The sequence below is a fragment of the Mustelus asterias genome, chromosome 16, assembly GCF_964213995.1.
Source record: "Mustelus asterias chromosome 16, sMusAst1.hap1.1, whole genome shotgun sequence".
NCBI lineage: Eukaryota > Metazoa > Chordata > Chondrichthyes > Carcharhiniformes > Triakidae > Mustelus > Mustelus asterias.
The window spans coordinates 70,292,132-70,314,267 of NC_135816.1; the positions used below are offsets into that span (position 1 = coordinate 70,292,132).

The 22,136-nt window shown below is 43.7% G+C and overlaps 1 protein-coding gene across 1 annotated transcript in view; it reads right to left on the bottom strand.

Moving 5' to 3' along the window:
• Window positions 1–22,136, bottom strand: part of LOC144505239 (dedicator of cytokinesis protein 2-like) — a 618,318-nt gene that overhangs the window by 431,955 nt on the left and 164,227 nt on the right. The window contains exons 19-22 of the mRNA XM_078231263.1: window positions 20,255–20,352; window positions 14,970–15,059; window positions 6,469–6,569; window positions 1,758–1,892 (exon numbers count right to left, since the gene is read on the bottom strand). Of these exons, the coding sequence (XP_078087389.1) occupies window positions 1,758–1,892; window positions 6,469–6,569; window positions 14,970–15,059; window positions 20,255–20,352 (424 nt within the window). The remainder of the gene's footprint in view (window positions 1–1,757; window positions 1,893–6,468; window positions 6,570–14,969; window positions 15,060–20,254; window positions 20,353–22,136) is intronic.

Sequence of the window (22,136 nt, forward strand, 5' to 3'; positions counted from 1 at the left end):
TTTTGTAATAAACCACTTTGAAATTAAAGATCAGTCTGGAGTGATTCTGCCACCACAGAAACCTACTGTTAGCATTTGTCCTGATTTAATCTGAGTTTGTTTACTTGGTTTGGTTTGACCTGAAAAGAGGACAAGTAGCACTATCACCTGAAAGACAACATTTCGGACATTACATTGTTCTGTCATTACTGCACTGAAGTGTCGGTGCCAGAAAACATGCTCAAGGTCTTGATGTGGGCTTGAACCCATGACCTTCTGATTCAGAAGCAGAACGTTGACCACATGAGCGAAGCTGATTCTTTGAAAATTTGAATGACTCCTGTCCAAGACAGTAACTGGTCCCCATTTCTTATCTAATCTTTAATGTACGAGTCCCTGAATAAACTAAGAGAAGCGATGACACTGTAAAGGCACTTAGTTAAATTGTATTTTATGTACCCTGTATAATTATTTGCCTAAAGGCTCCTCTTCATAATAGATCAGTCTTACTTCAAGCAGAGACAGTGAGAGAAGCACTCTCAGTTACTGGATTATCCATTATTTAAATTAGCTTTATTATCCATTACTGAGGGCTAGTTGACACCTCCTTCTAACTGTTGCTGCCTTCAGCAGCTGCTTTCATTGGGATTCACTGGAGCCTTCTGTACAAATATCAGAATCTCATCTCCAAATTTTTTAATCCACTGACGATCAAGCAATATTTTTGGTGGATTGATAACAAAAGTCCTTACTTTGTTTAAAATTCTGACAACTTATGGATCTTCTTCCTTACTTAAGGAGGGATGTGGTTGCATTGGAGGCAGTTCAGAGGAGGTTCACTAGACAGATTTCAGAGATTAGGGTTTTGTCTTACGAAGAGATATTGAATAGTTTAGGCCCATACTCTCTAGAGTTTGGAAGAATGAGAAGAGATCTAATTGAGATATATAAGATGCTAGAGGGGATTGACAGGGTAGAGTAGAGAGAATGTTTCCTCTTGTGGATCAATCTAGAATGTGAATGTGAAAACTAGAATAGTTTTAGGCTAAGTGGTAGCAGATTTAAATCAGAGATGAGGAGAAATTACTTCTCTCAAAGAGTCATGAATTTGTGGAACCCACTATCCCAGAGTGTAGTCGATGTCGGGACATTGAGTAAATTTAAGGAAGAGGTGGACAGATTTTTAATTAGTAATGAGGTAAAGGGTTATGGTGCACATGCAGGGAAGTAGAGTTGAGGCTGAGATTAAATCAGTCATGATCGTATTGAATGGTGGAGCAGGCTCGAGGGGCTGATTTGTCTACTCCAGCTCTTAGTTCTTATGCTATAGGGGCGGCACAGTGGTTAGCACTGCTGCTTCACAGTGCCAGGGACCCAGGTTCGATTCCTGACTTGGGTCACTGTCTGTGTGGAGTTTGCACATTCTCGCCATGTCTGCATGGGTTTCCTCCAAGTGCTCCAGTTTCCTCCCACAGTCCAAAGATTAAGTGGATTGGCCATGCTAAATTGCCCCTTAGTGCCAGGAGGACTAGCTAGGGTAAAATGCATGGGGGTTATGGGGATAGTGCCTGGGTGGGATTGTGGTCAGTGCAGTCTCAATGGGCCAAATGGCCTCCTTCTGCACTGTAGGATTCTATGATTCTGTGATTCTATGTTTGAAACCCCATTCAGCTTTTCAAATTAAACTAATACTACAAAATATATATCTATATATTCTTTCAAACAAACGGTCTGATTAAGATAATGAAAAGGGAAGTAAATCAATAGCTGGAACTTACTGTGCAAATAATGATCGCGACCTCACAATGAACTTAAAGATGTACTCTAGTGCTTTCAATGTCCGTAAGATTGGTTCACACTGCTTTCCTTCGCAACATTTATCCAGGTAATTTTTCAACACAGTCATCAGTTTCCTAGATTCATGGAACAAAATGAAGAGGAATGACACATTTGAAAAATTGTCCTCTTATTGATAATTGATTGAAATGAATGAGTGATTTTGATTTTCTTTTAAAGCAGCGATATTTGATCTTGAAGTAACTATAGAAGTATTGGAAGAGATTTAAGGGAGCTTGAAGATTCAGTACTTAACATATCCAGCAACTGAAAAAGCAACATCTATTGGAGCTAATAAAATGCTGATTTATAGATAGAAAGACTTGCATTTATATATTCTGACTATCCAGATATCCCAAAGCTCTTGACTGCCAATGAAGTACCTCTGAGTTATGATCACGAATGTAATGTAGGAAACTAATTAGTACACAACAAGCTTCCACAATTGTCAATGTGATAACAATCAAATAATCTGTTTTAGCCATTAAGCAGATTGAAAGATGAATTATTGGCCAACACTGGGAAGAACCCTCCTGCTCTTCTTTCAAATAGTGCCATGGGATCTGTAAGTCCACCTGAGAGAGCCTCAGTTTAACATTGTATCTGAAAGTCAGATCCTCAAACACTGCACTCCCTCAGTACCATGGTGAAGCGTTAGCCTGGACTATATGTTCAGATCTCTGGAATGGGACTTGAACCCACAACTTTATGACTCTAGGCCCAATGAACCACAGTTGGACATTAAGGGGCAGGATTTTCCACACAATCCGTGGCCTGTTTTACGGTGGTGGGGGTGGCCTGCCATTGGCCAGTGACTGGATCTTCTGGTCCCGCTGCTGTCAATGGGGTTTCTTGTTGAATGCACCCTTTGCCACTGGGAAACTTGTGGCGAGAGAGCATAGTCAGGATTGGACCAGAAGATCCTGCCAGTGTGAACAGCCAGAAAATTCCGGCCAGGCTGTATGTTGTCAGAAAGTCTTGCAACAACTTTAGTGCATTTAGCAAAAGCAGAAATTGCTGGAAAATCTCAGTAGGTCTGAGAGCATCAGTGGGGGGAGAATAGAGCCAACGTTTTGACTCTAGATGATCCTTTGCTAAATTTTGAATGTTCATCGGCTCTGGTAACTCAGACACAAGGGAGTTACACAGGTCCTCAGATTCTGTGGAGACAGAAACAAGCCTAAGCTCTTTTTTCAGCAATACTAGTATTAACTTTGGCTGCCTACAAGCAATCTCAAATGGATTTCACTTTTATGTTCCTGAGTCCCAATACAATCGAAATGGAAATTCTGAACCATTTAAAGTTAGCCAATTAAACCTCTCTCAGAACGACTGATTCCACTGAAATCAAGAATGTGCCTATGCCAGACCTGAATTTTTAACAGGGTACCAGAGGACAAACTCTCCAATTTCTCTAGATCAGTATACTGAAGAAGAGTCACATTAGACTCGAAACGTTAATTCTGTTTTTCTCTCCACAGATGTTGCCAGATCTGCTGAGTGTTTACAGTATTTTCTATTTTTATTAGTGATAATTAACTTAGCACTGGATTCTTAACCATATAAAAAAAACAAGCTCCAGGTAAAGTTCCACGGTGGTTCGCACTGCTGCCTCACAGCACCAGAGATCTGGGTTCAATTCTGGCCTTGGGTGAATGTGTGAAGTTTGCACATTCTCACCGCATCTGCATGGGTTTCCTCCGGGTGCTCAGGTTTCCTCCCACACTCCAAAGATGTGCAGGTTAGGTTAACTGGCCATGCTAAATTGCCCTTTAATGTCAGGGGGCTTAGTGGTGTAAATAGGGGGTTATGAGGATAGGGCCTGGGAGGAATTGCTGTCGTTGCAGGCTCAATGGGTCGAATGGCTTCCTTCTGCACTGTAAGGATTCTATGATAAAGGAACTATGTGGGATCGAGCTACACAAAATGCAGCAGTATTGGAACCTTTTCCACTGAGATTCTGCACAGATGTTTACCAGACAGATGGCTTGTCAATTCATATAAAATGTTGACATATATTTCAACCTTAAAAAAAGTAGCAAAAGCAGACCAATATTTCAGGAAAAAGCTTCAAAATGTTGACGTTTCAGAGGTAGCCCAAATACATGAAAGCACCTTAAGTGTCAGATGTCCAACATTCTTCAGTTGCATTGAATGTTTACAAAATACAATGTGAAAGACAGAAGGGAAGATCAAAACCATTTCCAAGTCTTTCAGGAAGACCCCCTTTTCTTCTGTAACATTCCAGAATCAGAGGCTGGCACTCAATGCAATCTGGCACTCAGTTCCACTGTCTCCTGCACCCACTCTCACACACTCTGCCCGCTCTGTCAATTAACGCTTCTCATTTCTTTCTTCCTCATATCAAGACATCATTCCCCCATCCATATTCCCAATTGCCTGTCCATTTCCATAAATATCCATCTATTTTGCCTTCCCCTCTCATTCCTTGCTATTCCCCCCTTTTCACAAATATTCATTCCAATTGTCTTAACTGGCATTAATTCCCCATCAATCACCAGTGAAGCTCCTATCAAGAAGAATCTTCCATTGCAGCAGACTCAGTCTCACCGTCTGAATACCGCTGCTCATGCTAATAGTGGAGATAGGGGTAGTTTTATGCCATAGGTGTTGGGGGTGGGGAGGGGGGGGCCCTGATTTGTGCATTTGTTAGTTAGCAAACATTGGTGGGACCTTGTGGTAGCGAGGCCCCCTTAAGGGGTGAGCGATCACTGGTAATGTGGCTCGGTGAGCCTATCACAGTGGAGTGCACGAACCTGGGCCAGTCATGGCAGAGAGCACAGCCCCGAAAGCGGTTGGAGGGTAAAGTCGCATTCATCATTCTGCTCTGCATATAGTTTGCCTGCCAAGTTGTTGTGTCTCATGGCTATTATAGACCATAAAATGCTGACAGTTGAGAATGAAGGACAGTAACTCTTGTATTCCTGGTATTACCATTTAGATTTCTAACCAGCAGTACTTGCGACACTCCTCTTCTTACCATCTGAAATATCCTTTCATTAATCCCCTTTCCACATCGGGTGCCCTTCCAAGATCTTCCTCCTCCGCCAAGTGCTCCTTCCCCACTGCCCTCTCCATCAAAGTCTCTCATCCTATCTCCTCTCAAACAATGACGAGACAGAGTATAGGAATGAGATAGAGAATCTGATGAACAGGTACAGTGACAATAATCTTTCTCTTAATGTCAACAAAATGAAGGAAATTGTCATCGACTTCAAGAAGTGTAAAGGAGAACATGCCCCTGTCTACATCAACAAGGATGAAGTAGAAGGGGTTGAGAGCTTCAAGTTTTTAAGTGTCCAGATCACCAACAACCTGTCTTGGTTTCCAATGCCGACACAATAGTTAAGAAAGCCCACCAGCATCTCTACTTTCTCAGAAGACTAAGGAAATTTGGCATGTCAGCTATGACTCTCACAAACTTTCACGGATGCACCACAGAAAGCATTCTTTCTGGTTGTATCACAGCTTGGTATGGCTCCTGCTCTGCCCAAGACCGCAAGAAACTACAAAAGGTCCTGAATTTAGCCCAATCCATCACGCAAACCAGCCTCCCATCCATTGACTTTGTCTACACTTCCCTCTGCCTCGGCAAAGCAGCCAGCATAATTAAGGACCCCATGCACCCCAGACATACACTCTTCGACATTCTTCTGTCGGGGAAAAAATATAAAAGTCTGAGGTCACGTACCAACTGACTCAAGAACAGCTTCTTCCCTGCTGCCGTCAGACTTTTGAATGGACCTACCTTGCATTAACTTAATCTTTCTCTGCACCCTAGCTATGACTAACACTACATTCTGCACTCTTTTGTTTCTTTCTCGATGAACGGTATGCTTTGTCTGTATAGCGCACAAGAAATAATACTTTTCACTGTTTGCTAATACATGTGACAATAATTAATCAAATCAAGTCAATTCAAAATCAAATCTCTTCCCCGTGCCACCACACCACCAACCGCCACCCCCCCAACCCCATCTCTGCTGTGACACACCCACAAACTATCTCCATCCTGACCCTGGAACCTGCACTCTTGGGACTGATTTGCAGCGGTAGCAGTGGTTGCCTGTCAGTCCTGATCAGACTGGACGTGCAGCTCTCTGAGACAGGCCTTTCTCCCAAGGGGAGGAAGTCTTGCCTCCAGCTAACTAACACGCCATGGAGCAAGAAACGGCTGCAGGGCAGCCGTCATTAGTGGGCTGCATTTCCCGGTGGCTCTTTGGGTGGTGGGGAGTGGGGTGTTGCGATTGTGGGGGTGCGGTGGGGAACGGGCAACTCCACTATCTGTTAAATTCTTCCCCTAGCATTTTCGGTTTTCATTTTATATTTATGGGCCCTTGGATCTGGATTCCGCACATGCGGAAACATTTCCTCTCCATTTAAAGTAGATGAGGAGAATGAGATGTACTTGTTCTCTCAGTTATTTTAATAGTGGTCATAAATATCCACTCCATAGAGTTTACTTTTATTAACCGTCCTCGCCTAACTGGAGGGAAATGCTCAACACTATTTTTAACATCTTGTTGGTCTAACTGTAGGCTGCAAGTTGTCACATGTTGCTCCAGCAACGGTGAAGGATGACCCAATTAAAAGCAAGGCTACTGTACTGCCAGCTACAGCAACGGAACTTACTTATACGCCAAGGTGGCACTGAAGTGCTGCTTGATGTAGGCTTCAAGGACAGCATTGAAGTGTTGAAATTTCCTGTCAGCAATCAGCCCTATAATGTATATCTGAAAAACAAAAGTAATTATGTTACAATCACTGTGTGAAAGGATTGGTTCAGCAATGTCATCTTTCTTTTAATATAGCTTCTTTCAAACAAGGCCTCTGGTGTCTCATTTGACCAACATCTTTCAAAAATGCCTCATTGAAGATTCAACGTAAGGAGAGAGTCCTGTCTTTCAAATCAGACCTTAATTCGAGGCCCTTAATGTCTGCCTCCTCCGGTGGACATAAAGGATTATGAGACTACCTGAAGAAAAACAGGGGAGTTCTCCCCCTTGTCCAGGCCAACATTCATCCCTTGAGCGACATCACTAAAGAAAGACATATCTGCTCATTTGCCTCATTTCCGACTGGGATCTTACTGTGTACAAATTGACTGCTGCATTTCCTACATTACAGAAGTCCTTCCTTGTGAAGCACTTTGAGATGCCCTGAGATTATGACTAAAGCTAAAGAAATTCAAATTCTTTCTTCTTGAGAGAGGCCAAAAGTAAACAGTGACGAGGAGAGGGCAGGCACGTCCAAGGACTTTCACGTGAATTTGCTCCTGAGCTACCCACAAGTCTAAAAGGTTTGGGGTTCACAACCTGGATCCCTCTGAATACCTGTTTCTTTTCTGTGGTCTTGTTTGCACTGCATTCCATGGAAAAGTCTGTTTAATGCCCATCATCATCTATGAGGGCGTTTGCGACCTATTAGCACTGTAAGACATGATCTGTTCAATTGATCATGACTAGATTCCAATTTTGTTTTTTTTATTCATTTGTGGATCTTGGGTGTCGTTGGCTGGCCAGCATTTATTGCCATTGTTCAGAGGACAGTTGAGAGTCAACCACACATTACTGTGGCTCTGGAGTCACTTGTAGGCCAGACCAGGTAAAGATGACAGATTTCCTTCCTTAAAGGACATTAGTGACCCAGGTGGGATTTTCCTACAATCGACAATGGTTTCATGGTCATCAGTAGATTCTTAATTCCAGATTTTTAAAAATTGAATTCAAACTCCACCATCTGCCGTGGATTTGAACCCGGGTTCCCAGAACATTAGCTGATTAATAGTCTAGCAATAATACCATGAGGCCATCACCTCCTCTGAGCCCATTTTCATTTGATTGGACCAAATGTATTTTTTAATTGGTTTCCTTCTCACATCCAAGGAGCACTTGTCAATACTGACTGAAGGGCCAGCTAGTGACACCTATTTTGGTCCAGTGAAAACAACATTGGCCTGTGCATTTCCAGCCGTTTGTGCTTTATTCAGGTCTTACACAGCACTTATTGTTTGGCCTTCCAGATCTTTTAGGGTTCAATTCCTTAGGGCGGGCGCGGTGGCACAGTGGTTAGCACTGCTGCCTCACAGCGCCAGGGACCTGGGTTCGATTCCTGGCTTGGGTCACTGTCTGTGTGGAGTTTGCACATTATCCCGGTATCTGCGTGGGTTTCCTCCGCATGCTCCAGTTTCCTTCCACAGTCCAAAGATGTGCAGGTTAGGTGGATTGGCCGTGATAAATTGACCCTAGTTTCAGGAGGATTAGCAGAGTAAATATGTGGGGTTACCGGGATTGGGTGGGATTGTTGTCGGTGCAGGCTCGATGGGCCGAATGGTCTCCTTATGTACTGTAGGAATTCTATGATGCTAAACTTGGTGAAATCAACTGCAAGTAAATCAGCTCTTTATTGGAACTAAAAGAAAATTGGGGCACATTTGTTAACGTTAACCAGCAAAATAATTTGGTACAGTGGAACAGGATTGCTTCAATAAACGTTTTAACTGTCTTCACAAAGTAGGACCACTAATGGGAACTGGAAGTTATCAGCCATAGCATCCTCAGTTTCTTCCCTATGGAAATATGTTTGGCCGCCCATGTTTTTTCATGTGTTCCTGAGACGTAGGTGGTGCTGGCAATACTGTATTTATTGTTCCTAATTGGGATTATATGAGCGGATCTCATCCTTGAGCTGCAGCTGCTCCTATATTAACGTTGCTTCCATGATGGTTTCCGAAAGGAAGCTCCAGATTTTGGACTCAATGACGATGAAGCAGCAAATGGCCAGGTCAGCATGGTGAAGAATTGGGAGAAATCTAGGTAATCGTGTTTCTGTGCCCTTTTTAACATATTGTCCATCCTTGAAATGTGGGGGGATCTTCATTTTTTCCCACGCTTGGTAACCCTGAAGAAATTTGATTCAACTGAATGGCTTGCTAGGCTAGTTAAAAGTTAACCACATTGGTGGGAGTATAGTCTCATAGAGGCAGACTACTTATAAGGCCAATGGGTTTCATTAACTAAAGCATATTAGTGGACTAGTTGGGATTTTGTCACTCCCAAATGCGTCGTTCAAATTCTCAACCTGCTGTGATGTGATTTGAACTCAACATCTCCAGATAATGTGTCCAGGCATCTGGGCTACTAGCTCACGCAATCACTGTGCATTCATACACATTCATCTTGCTGCTCTTGATCATTGTGGAAAAGGTCGCAGAGCTGGCAGGTACCATCAAGTCAAGGTGAGTTGCAGCAGTGCATCCTGATGCACAGTTGGAAGTTACAACAGCAGGGCAGGGCTTTGGGAAACGACTTTATTTTCTGAACAATTTCAATTTATTTTCTGAACATTGTTGAATTTTCTGACTAATATTGTATCAAAAAAAAAATCATGTATTTCCTAATGTTCCAGCTACACGGTGAAGGCTGTGTGGGGTTTGGATCCACGTATCTCCCTGCATTGATCCACCTTGGAATTCCCAAACAATGACACTGCCTGACACATTCCTGACCAGGAAATCATGAATTTTCTCAGAATTGTTTTCACCAGTGCCTTTTCAAATTTGCCTGGAGTGGATGGAAAGAACTATTACACATTCTAAGTTACAGCAGGAGAACAGGACATTTTTGTTTCTGCATTTATGTTGGCATCACAGACGAATATCCGCATTCTGCCAACATGTATATGGGTTGTGCTAGCTACACCAGGCATGAGTTGCCGAGATGGTCGTCCTGATAATAAAAACTTATAAATAGGATTTATCTAAAGGCGGGTCTTGAAGATTTCAAATGATGGGGCTACTGCTATTTCCCTTGGCAACTTGTTCCACTGTGGGATTGTCTTTGGGAAGGTAGATCGGAAACAAATTTGGGCAGCACGGTGGCACAGTGGTTAACATTGCTGCCTCACAGCACCAGGGACCCGGGTTCAATTCTGGCCTTAGGTCTGTGTGGAGTTTGTACTTGCTCCCCCTGTCTGCGTGGGTTTTGGGTTTCCTCCGGGTGCTCCGGTTTCCGTCCATAGATGTGTAGGTTAGGTTGATTGGCCATGCTAAATTGATCCTAGTGTCAGGGAATTAGCAGGGTAAATATATGGGGTTACGGGAATAGGGCCTGGGGGTGGGATTGTGGTTGGTGCCGACTTGATGGGCCGACTGGCCTCCTTCTGCACTGTAGGGATTCTATGATGAAATGGTCTGTGTAGTTTGTGGAGATGGCTCGTGTTTTGTCATTGCTGGAGGGAGCCAGCTACTTGTTTTGTCAATTCCCACCAATCCATTCCATAGTTTATAGAACATGATCAGTCCTTTGCTGTGGTGATTCCCATTCCAAATTTTTCACCTAGGATGGGGCTCTGGTGATACAAATTCATGCACAATTGTGTTGTAGGTCTCTGGGTTGTTTCAGTCTTATTCATATCTCTCACCAGCTAAGGATCCTACTCACAACTTGCACACGACAGGAAGAAAATGCAGAAACTCCCAGCGTCTCTTTTTGTTGTTATGCTGAAAATCTTCCCTCAGAATTTTCAGGATTTTCCGCTGTGCTCACCCCGAAACTGGAAAATCCCACCTGAGGTCACGGTCAACGGAACTTTCCATGCTCCCCCCCCCACCTATCCGCTATAATTCCCATGGTGAGCAGAATGGGAAAATTCACCCCATGGGCTAGAACTTTCCAGCTGTTCACGCCACTGGGATCTTCTGGTCCCGCCAATGGCACACCCCTGCTGCTGGTTTCCCGGCGGTGTGGGGTGGAGTCAATGGGAAATCCCATTGACAGTGACGGGACCAGAAGATCCCTGCAAGTCAACGGCAGGCTGCCTCCCTCTGCAAGAAACATTGCGCAGGGAGGCCAGAAAATCGGGCCCATAATATCCAGCTTGCTTGTCCAAAGGTGTGGTAATGTTAAAGTCCTTGGGTTAAGCTATCATAGGAATCAATATTGGACAGTGCGAATGAACTTTGGCACATAAGGGATATGGCATCTGTTTATGTCATTGACTGAAACCTACTGAACCCAAGCCAGTTTCTCTGCTCGATCGGAATTTATAATGGGCACGGATTAGGGATTCAACCCAAGTTCTTCCTTCTAGGGGTTAGCTTCATTCCATACCAGAAATAGCACTTACCCTAATGAGTAATGTGCAAAGCTTTTATAATTATATTTGATTGCAACTGAAAATCCATCATTGTAGCAATTAATTGAGCTATATAACAAGATGGCCAAGCACCATTACATTTACAGGACATCTCCTTTTTATGTGAGTGTTAATTATCTTTATTTTGCAGGAAGTTGGTCCTTTGCAGAATCCAAAAGACATTCATTTCATTGATAAATGATCAAAATTCCAGGCAGCAGAGTAATAGCCGCAAGGGAGTACTTACATCCTGCATTGGCAACTCTGCAGTTAGTTCTTGTATCTTAAATTCTATTCACTTTCCCCCCCAAGACTTGTTATGGAAAAGTCCTGCAACAACTAAATATCTGGGCACAAGGAAGCCAATTAAAAAACTAACCAGAACTTGTTAAAGAGTCAGTTATTTCCATTTAATGCGCTATCCTATCTGTACAGTTTTCACTTACAGTATTCACTGCCTTCATCACTTACATTTTCAGTCAATTCCCTTTGTGCAGACAGGTCTAATTCTACAGCAGTGGAACTAATGTGCAGTAAATGGGCAAAAGATAGGTCATTTATTCATGTGCAGCTATTAGCTTTGAGAGCCTGTTATGTGAGGTGATTTTGGGATAGTCTTAATGCAGTCCTTACAGGACACAAATATGCAATGGAAAATTTCCAAATTCGGCACCAATTGAATGAAACAAGAGAAGGGATTGCATGTTACAAGTGTCTACCTTGCCCACGAGGCACCAAAGGCGGAAGGGAACCAATGGCATGGTAATGAAGATGTGGAGATGCCGGCGTTGGACTGGGGTAAACACAGTAAGAGTTTCAACAACATCAGGTTAAAGTCCAACAGGTTTATTTGGTAGCAAATGCCATTAGCTTTCGGAGCGCTGTTCCTTCGTCAGATGGAGTGGATAGGCCAGCATTTATTGCCCATTCCTTATTTCGCTTGAGAAGGTGGCAGTGAGCTGTCTTTTTGAACTGCTGCAGTCCATGTGATGTAGGTACACCCACAGTGCTGTTAAGGAGGGAGTTCCAGGATTTTGACCCAGTGACAGTGAAGGAACGGAGATATATTTCCACATCAGGATGATGAGAGGCTTGGAGGTGGTGACGTTCCCATGCTTTTGTTGTCCTTGTTCTTCTAGGTGATAGAAGTAATGGATTTGAAAGATGCTCTTGAAGGAGCCTGGGTGAGTTGATCCAGTGCATTTTGTAGATAGTAAACACTGCTGCCACTGTGCATTGGTGGTGGAAATAAGTGAATGTGGATGGGGTGCAAATCAAATGGGCTGCTTTATCCTGAATGGTGTTGAGCTTCTTGAGTGATATTGGAAATGCACTCATCTAGGCACGCAGAGAGTATTTTATCACACTCCTTACAGGGAGCCCGTATCAATGTAATGGGTCAAATGATCTGATTCTGTGCTGTCAGCTTCTCAGCTGTTCAGGTTCCGTGACAGATAAGTAGCTGTCTTTTCAACCTTCCAGTGCTAGGCTCTCAGACAACGTTCTAGGATCCTGCCCATCATGGGCCAGGAATACAGTATGACCCAATTACAATTACGTGTGAGTTATTTTTTGTTCATGGACTGGCATGTGATTACTGTTGCGGTTTTAATTTTTAGTTCATTTTCTACAATGACAGTAATATTTTCTTTTGACAGCTGCTGGTGGTGTTCCAAAGTTAGGACTCTGGAGTTGGGGGGAGTGGGGGGGGGGGGGAGGGGGTGGGGGGGGGGGCAGTGGGGGCAGGGGTGACTGTGCCAAATATCCACAGTGTCGCTTGGAATGCTGTCAATATTTGCATAATTGTATGAAGAGTGAATTATTTGCAAGGATTCCCAGGAATTGATCTTTATTTGCAGGGAGTCCTGATAATCCAGCTTGGTGCCACAGTGGTTAGCTTGCTGCCTCACCATGCCAGGGACCCGGATTCAATTCCAGCTCTGGGTGACTGTTTGTTTGGAGTTTGCACATTCTCCCCTTGTCTGTGTGGATGCTCCGGTTTCCTCCCACACTCCAAAGATGTGCAGGGTTAGGTTGATTGGCCATGGTAAATTGTCCTTTAGTGCGAGGGGCATTAACATGGTAAATACGTGAGGTTTTGGCCATGCTAAACTGTCTTTTAGTGTCAGAGGGTTTAATAGAGTAAATACGTGAGATTATGGGAATAGGGCCTGGGTGGAATTGTTGTCCATGCAGGTTCAATGGGCCGAATGCCCTCCTTCTGCGTTGTAGGGCTTCTATGATTCTTCTATAATGTTATCATTTGCAGAGGAGCACCAGAGGTGTGTGGTTATTTGCAGGGTTCCCTGGAATTTGTCAATATTTTGGGGGAGGTGAGGACATCCCAGAGAATGGGTGTTCTTTGAACCAAGTGGCTAGCTAGGCAAATTCGGAAGGGGCAGTTAATGGCCAACCATGTTTAAAGCCTTTGTGCTCCCCTGTAGTAAGGAGATGCACGTACATTTTCTAATTCCTTCTTTGCATGCAAACAATGGAAACTTTTGCAGGATGTCACAGGATAGCAAATCACTCTGTTTTATGATTGGCATCCGATGCCAAAAGTCAACTGAAGCCCTGTCCAGTGTCAGTCCATCAACATCATTCCCAGGACAATGGCCTTGCCCCATTGCATGGACTGCAAAATTGTCTCACAAACTAAGTTATCTTAAAAGCAAAACCATTCACTTTATTTAAGAGATAATTTAAAGCCAAGACTTCGGAGAGAATTTTCTGGCTGTGCTCTCAAGACTGGCAGCATTGCCCGCTGCTGGCACGCAATAGGAATTTATTGAACAGAACTCCCACTCACCTGACGAAGGAGCAGCGCTCCGAAAGCTAGTGGCGTTTGCTACCAAATAAACCTGTTGGACTTTAACCTGATGTTGTTAGACTCCTTACTTTGTTTACCCCAGTCCAACGCCGGCATCTCCACACAATAGGAATTTGGGCAGTGTGATTTTCTTACCTGCTTAAATGAATGGTGGGAAAATGGATCCTTACAGCACAGCTCCCTGTTACGGTCTAAACATGGCTGCTTTTGGGTTGATTTTTCAACTTACAGTAGAGCTGGAGTGAGTTGCTCTCACAATGTTAGTATCGTCTCTGGGCTGAAAGGTGCAGGGTTCATATCCTGTCCCAGGAACTGGAGGCCAGAGGATCCAGCGGGATACTTGCTATCAGTCTGGCCAGATGCCACTCCTCATTGTATGTTTATTTTCATTCAGTCATGGGATGTGGGCAGCACTTGTTGCTCATCTCCTGAATTGCCGTTGAAATAAGTGGCTTGCTAGGCCATTTCAGAAGACACGTTAAGAGTCAACCACATTGATATGGGTCTGAAGTCACATGTAGACCAGGTTAACAAATTTCCTTCTGTATGATAATAATATGATAATACACCTTAGTGGAGCGGTCAATGACCAGGGACCTAGATTTAGGGTCAGGAACAGGAGATTTAGAGGGTATGAGAGGAAAATATTTTTCACCCAGAGGGTGGTGGGAATCTGGAAAGGGTGGCAGAGGTGGGAACGCTCGCAACATTTAAAAAACATTTAGATGAGTACTTAAAATATCATTGCATACAGATCAAGTGCTGGAAAATGGGATTAGAATAAATAGATGCTTAATGGCCAGTGCAGACATGATGGGCCAAAGGGCCTCTTTCTCAGCTGTAAAGCTCTATGACTAGATAATCAGCAATGGCTTCATGGTCATCATTAGACTTTTAATTGAATTCAGATTTCATTATCTGCCATGGGGGGATTCGAACCCGGGTCCCCAGAGCATTTCCTCAGGCCTCTGGTTTACTAGTCTAATGACAATACCACTGCGCCACCACAACCTCCAATCATCCTAACCGCTGCTATAAAGATGGACATTGCAGTGGAAGCCAGACTGTGCACCAACCTCCAAATCCTTCCGATACTTAATTCTCAGAGAAGTTGAAAAATATAAGGAGACAGAAAATAGTAGTGTTGTTAAAAGTAAAAGTGCCTTACCAAAGCATCAAAGACAAGGATGTCGTACTTCTCAGTGTCGGAATGCTCCATCATGATGTTGAAGAGTGCATCTAGGGTGTCTTGGAGGAACTGAAATTATGCACAATGATAGATGGGGCATTAATTTATTTTGACATTGAAGACTCTTTACCCCTAGCAACCTCTAAGAAATTCACATTTCCAAAATTTTCCAAAGATGGGAATCATGTCACTTGGAAATAATAAATAATAATAAACTGAGCTTGCAAGCAGTTCCCTATAATACATGAACACTCTGTATAGTTAAAGGGCATATAAATGTTACTCATTGGAATCGGCCATTCGGCCCTCCAGAGCTCCTTTGCTATTCAATCAGATGATGACTGAACTGTATCTCAACTTTATTCATCTTTATCCATCATCTTTACTGATCTCAGTTTTGAAAGCTTCAGTTGCATCAGATTTTACAACCCCTCAAGAGAAAATTCCAGATTTCCATGAGCGTATGCAAAACAAAAATGCTTCCCGATTCCATTCCTAAATGGCTTGGTTTTCATTTTAAGATTATATTCCCTTTTTCACAATTCCTCCATTTGCTTCCAGTTTGGAAAAACTTGGGTCACTCATTGTGGACTAGACAGCATTATCCCCATTGTCGAACAGATCTTATCCTGTGCTTCATCTGAAAACTTAGTATTCCAAGCACAGGATTTCCTGCCCAGGGTACTCGTGTTGGGAATTTGGGTATAAAATATATGTTATTTAGGCAGTGAAGTATGTGGGATGTGAATCATCAAATTTACCATAGGAACTCTATCTGGTGTTGAAAATACAGTTCCTCTGAGGCTGACAACAGTTTCATGTTGATAGAATCACACAGCACAGCAGGAAACTATTCAGTCCATCGTGTCAGTACTGGATCCCTGAAAGTTTTATCTGATTCTTTCAACTCCACACTGCTTTTCCCCATAGCCATTTTGAGGTATATATCTAATTCCATTCTGAAGGTTACTACTGAATCTGCTTCCACCACACTTTCAGGCAGTTAATAACAACTTGCTGTGAAAATCAATTTGACTCATTTTCCCTTGTATATTTTCATAGAATCATGGAATCTCTGTGCCGTGCAGAAGGAGGCCATTCGGCCCATCAAGTCTGCACCAACCACAATCCCACCCAGGCCCTATCCCCATCACCCCATAACCCCATACATTACTCTAGCTAGTCCCCCTAACAATAAGGGGCAATTGACCATGGCCAATCCACCTCCCTTTGGACTGTGGGAGGAAACTGGAGCACCCGGAGGAAATCCACGCAGACACAGGGAGAATGTGCAAACTCCACACAGACAGTGACCCAAGCCGGGAATCGAACATTGGCACTGTGAGGCAGCAGTGCTAACCACTGTGCCGCCCCTTCATTTTGTCAATGAATAGGACCTTAGGTCATGTGGTGCGGTGGCAGCATCCCAAACTCTAGGTTCAAATCCCACTTCTGGACTTGATGGCCATGGAAGATGCATTCATAACATGACTGGACAGGCTGATCATCAGCCTGTAAATCCTTCCAATATGCCTGTGGCAGATGATAAGATCGGGAGAGTTTCCCAATCAGTTAATGGCAAACCATTGCAGTATAATCATGCCAAGTATAATCATGGATTGATCAAGTGTGAGTCCATGGGTGACCAATGTCCTCTTCAGGCATGGTAACCGAAGGTGGAATAGGACTTACTCTGGGGCAGCCCTCAGTGTTTTCACTATTTCAGCAGTACTGCCATCTTAGGTCTGAACAATGGGTCCAACTGAAGGATGACACAAAAATGGGAGCGTTCGACAAAGATAAACACAAAACTTGGATTTAGAAAAGCCAACGGCTTCAATGAAAAAAGAAGCGGTTCCAGAATCTGAAGAGAAATTCAGAAAAAAATCAAGTCGGTCCCTTTCTGAAAAAGGATGAAAGTAATGAGACATTATCTAACAGGCATGAGGTTCCAAGTCTGCAGCAAAGAAAGTGATGTATTAATTAATGTGTCTGAGGAGACAAGCAGAAAACAAAGTTGAGCATGATGTGCCTATTACTGCAAATATTTAAAATAAGTAATTTTTTAGCCTCGAGTATTTTTTTTTGTCTTTGCTTCATTTAGTTCTGATGGTCATAAATGGCCTGATCTCAAGTGTGTTGACAATCTGTAAACATGTCATGTAACATTACAGTACACTTTTGATTCAAAGTTGTTTAATTCAAATTATCTGTTCATGTTAATTTTTGCACTGAACTCCTACTTGTCACTTGCAAGGCTTAATTTTAATTATTAGATAATTCAAATATTTTTGAGCAAAACATTCAGATCAATTTATACCGGTTCTGAGAAGTCATATGGACAAAAGAACTATATAATTTCATGGGATGTGGGCATCATTGGCTAGAGCAGCATTTATTTCCCATCCATAATTGCCCTTGAGAAAGTGATGGTGAGCTACTGCTTCAGTCCATATGGTGTAGATACACTCACAGTGTTGTAAGAAAGGGAGTTCCAGCATTTTAAGCCAGTGACAGTGAAGGGACAGCGATATAGCTCCAAGTAAGGATGGTAAACGGCTTAGAGGGGAACATGCAACTGGTTGGGTTCCTGGCATCTGCTCCCCTTGTCCTTCTTGGAGGCAGAGATTGCAGGTTTGAAAGATGCTGCTTAAGAAGCCTTGGTGAGTTTCTGCAGAGCATCTTGTCGATTGTACACACTGCAGCCACTGTGTGTCGGTGGTGAAGGAACGGAACGTTGAAGGTGGTGAATGGAGTGCCAGTCAAGAAGACTGCTTTGTCCTGGATCGTGTTAAGCTTCTTTGAAGGAGCTGTCCAGACAATTGGAGAATAATCCGTCACACTCCTGACTTGTGGCTTGTAGAAGGTGGACAAACATTGTGGAGTCAGGAGGTAAGCTACTCGTTGCAGGATTCCTAGCCTCTGATCTGCTCTCGTAGCCACAATATTTATATAGCTAGTCCAGTTCAGTTTCTGGTCAATGGTAACTCCCAGGATGTTGATAACAGGGGATTCAGCAATTGAACATCAGGGGAAGATGGTTGGATTCCCTCTTGCTGGAGATGGTTATTGCTTAGTGCAAATATTACTTGCCATTTATCAGCCCAAGCCTGAATGTTGTCCAGGTCTTGCCGGATATGGTCACAGACTGTTTCAGTATCTGAGGATGCTGCACTGGGGCAACTCTCTCCCCTCAACTCTTCCCACCACACTACCCCTCCCCCCCCACCAACAAGAATCAAGGCAACACCCTCCGCTCTCTCACACACACATAAGGGGGCTCCCCCTCCAATGGGGCTCCCCAGTGAGCCCCTGGCAAAGCCCCCTGGCAATGCAACCCTGGCAGGTTCCCCCTCGACACCTTCACGTTTTGCAGAAGCTGTTGTTACGTGGGTGAGGGGGGAACCTATGGTGGGGAAGCCCTTTAAAATATAATTTATTTAAATGTATATTCTGAGTGGGAACCTTATTGCATCACCGGCAAGGGGCGGAGAAAACCTGAGAACAAGATGTCGCCAGTGAGATTCTGGGTCCTGCAGTCTTGTGGGATTTTCTGCTGGCATCGCCATTTCACCCACAGCAAATGCCAGCTGAAAATTCCCCTCAATGACTAAGCCTCTACAGCCCTCTGGGGCAGAAAATTCCAATGATTCACCACCCTCCGAGTGAAGAAATTCCTCCTCATCTCAGTCCTGATTCTGGACACCCTCCCCTGCCCCTACTCCCCCTCCCCCCATCCCTGCTACCCCCCACCCCCATTCATCAGGGGAAACTTCCTTCCTGCATCTTCCCTGGCAAGCCCTGTAAGAATTTTGTATGTTTGATTGAGATCACCTCTCATTCTTCTAAACTCCAGAGAATAAAGGCCCGGTCTATTTAATCTTTTCTCATATGAAAAATCCTTTTCACTCTCAGCATCCTCCTCACAGGACACACTATCTTTGGCAGTGTTTTACAAACTATTTTCCAATGTGACCCAATTTTAGCAAATGAAAACTAACAGGACCCCAGACCAAACAAAACAGCAAGCAACAGCATAGTAACATCGGCATGGTAACATTCATTATAAAATTATTACATTTGAATATTATAGATCTATGTTTTTAAGGTATTTCATAAAATATATTGTTATTTTATTTACTCATATAGGTTTCTGCTCAGGTCTCTATGATCCCATGTGACAGTAGAAGCAATGAATTCTCTTTTCCCCCACCCAACCACAGCACACATTTTAATCAGCCTCTCTACCCCCACCACATGTACGTATACACACACATGTGCACAACACAGACACGCATACATACACATGTAGAATCATAGAATCCCTCCAGTGCAGAAGGAGGCCATTCGCCCATCGAGCCCGCACCAACAACAATTCTACACAGGCCCCATCCCCATAACCCCACACATTTACCCTGCTAATCCCCCTGATATCAAGAAGCAATTTAGCATGACCAATCCACCTAACCCGCACATCTTTGGACTGTGGGAGGAAACCGGAGCACCCGGAGGAAACCCGCGCAGACACGGGGAGAACATGCAAACTCCACACAGACAGTGACCCAAGGCCTGAATTGAACCCGGGTCCCTGGTGCTGTGAGGCAGTAGTGCTAACCACTGTGCGACCATGCCGCCACGTATTTACATACGTATGCACGCACGCACCTCCTCCTAGTCCCTCTCCACCACAAACACAAACACTCTTCTTCCCAAACCTTCTCCCTTAACACACACGTTAATCCCTCTTCCAAACCCCCAGGTAGTCACTAAGTTACGCTTGCTGGCCTCTACCTGCATTAAGGTGGCACACAAACATCCCGGGCCCACTCAAACTCATCAATGCAAGTGGTTTCTGATATTTAGGCAAGCTTTGGGCTCACCGCTCTCCCCTTGTTGTTTGACAACATCAATCCAATGCATCCAGGGCTGTCCTGCCAGAGCCTTCAGCCTGAGCAGTCTCCTCCCCACAAGTCGCCATTGCTGCCTTGGAGAAGATGGAGCTCACAACCCCAAAGTTGACCACTGGGACCCCATTAGGGGGTCGTAACCCACAGTTTCGGAACATCTGATCTATGATAATTGACTCCAAATCAGCTGTTGGATACAATCCTGCTAGATTTTGACTGAAGGTGAATTGGAATTAAGAACCTAATTGCAAACAAGACAAGGGGAAGCAGTAAAAAGGTACATTTACAATTTGTGTCATAGAACAGAGAAATTCTGGGCCAGGGATGGATCTGATTGATCGTTACAATTTACCGTACCTTAACCACCTCTTCTCCATCCACTATCTTCAGCTGCTCCAAGTTTTCTTGTAAGAGCTCAGGTTTGGTTCTCCACTTCAAAAGGCCCAACAAACCCACTGTCAAAAAGAAAGCCTCAATGATTATCTGCGTCGACTAATTATCTGTGTCAATCAAAGTGGTCTAACTGAAGCCCAAAGCTGTGAAATCTGAAATAAAGGCAGAAATTGTTGGAAAACAATTGCTGGTCAGGCAGAATTGAGGGAGAGAGAAACAGTTAACATTTCATGCTCTAATGCTTCCAATATTTCCCGATTTAACTTCAGTTTTATTACACTGAATATTTTCTCATCCAGCTGATGAGCGAGGGGTCGAGAGGGTTTTTGTACCATGTATATACACTCTTCAAAAAATATGGAGTACATTATCACAGCAAATCAAAGCATTTCATATCAAGGATTGTTTTTGAATGAATGCAGTGACTTTCAACATAGATAACTGCAGTAACCGATCAATAGTAGTGTAAACAATATTCATTTTTTGCTGTAGTTGATTTGACAATAGCCCAACTCGATGGCCAGGATGCTACGAGAACACTCTGTTATTTTTCAGATGTTTTCATGGCGTCCTTTGCATCTACTTGAAAAGGTAGTCGAGGCTTCAGTGTGACACCTCAGCTGAACAATTACTCCTCCACCTATACCAGACTCCTTCAGTAGTTTTTCTTTTAATTCATTGAACATGAGCATTGCTGGCTGGGCCAGCATTTATTGTCCATCACTAATTGCCCTTGAGGATGGCAGATTTCTTTCCCTAAACAACATTAGCTCTATAGTAATTGGCTCCATAACTTAGGGGTTACAGCATTGATTTTATAAACCAGGGGTCGTGAGTTCAATTCCCGCTGGTGCCTGTGGTTCAAACTGACCTGATGGTACAAAGTAAGTTTTGGGAACGACACAGAGAGACTGAAGAGAGATACAGACATAGAAACATAGAAGATTGGAGCAGGAGGAGGCCATTTGGCCCTTCAAGCCTATTCCGCCATTGATTACGATCATGGCCTTTCGTCCAACTCAATAGCCTAATCCTGCTTTCTCCTCATAACCTTTGATCCCATTCGCCTCAAGTGCTATATCCAGCCACCTCTTGAAAACATTCAATGTTTTGGCATCAACTACTTCCTGTGGTAATGAATTCACAGGCTTACCACTCTTTGGATGAAGAAATGTCTCCTCATCTCCGTCCTAAATGGTCTACCCCGAATCCTCAGACCATGACATCTGGTTCTGGACTCCCCCACTTTCGGGAATATCCTCCTTGCATGTACATGTTAGATGAGTGGGCAACAAGATGACAGATCGGGTGTAACTTTCGAAAGTGAGGAGATATTAATTAAAGGGTGGCACAGTGGTTAGCATTGCTGCCTCACAGTGACAGGGTTAGGTTCAGGATTACATTCTAGCCTCGGGTCACTGTTTGTGTGGAGTTTGCGCATTCCCCCAGTGTCTGCGTGTGTTTCCTCCGGGTGCTCCGGTTTCCTCCCACATCCCAAAGATGTGCGGGTTAGGTTGATTAAGCATGCCAAGTTGCCTTAATATCAGGGTAGTGTAAGTACATGGGGTTATGGGCATTGGGTGTGGGTGGGATTGTTGTCGGTGCAGGTTCGATGGGCCAAAAGGTCTCCTTCTGCACTGTAGGGATTTTATGATTCTAATGAACCAGATGGGTCTTTAAAATAATGGACAATGGTTTCATGCTCATCAAGAAGTCTCACAACACCAGGTTAAAGTCCAACCTGTTGGAGTGGAGTTTGAACTCAAGCTTTTGGCCCAGAGAGAAGAGTGATGCCAACTAATGCTTTGCGAAATGCACTTGATTTCTTGATGCAGAATTTCTTTAT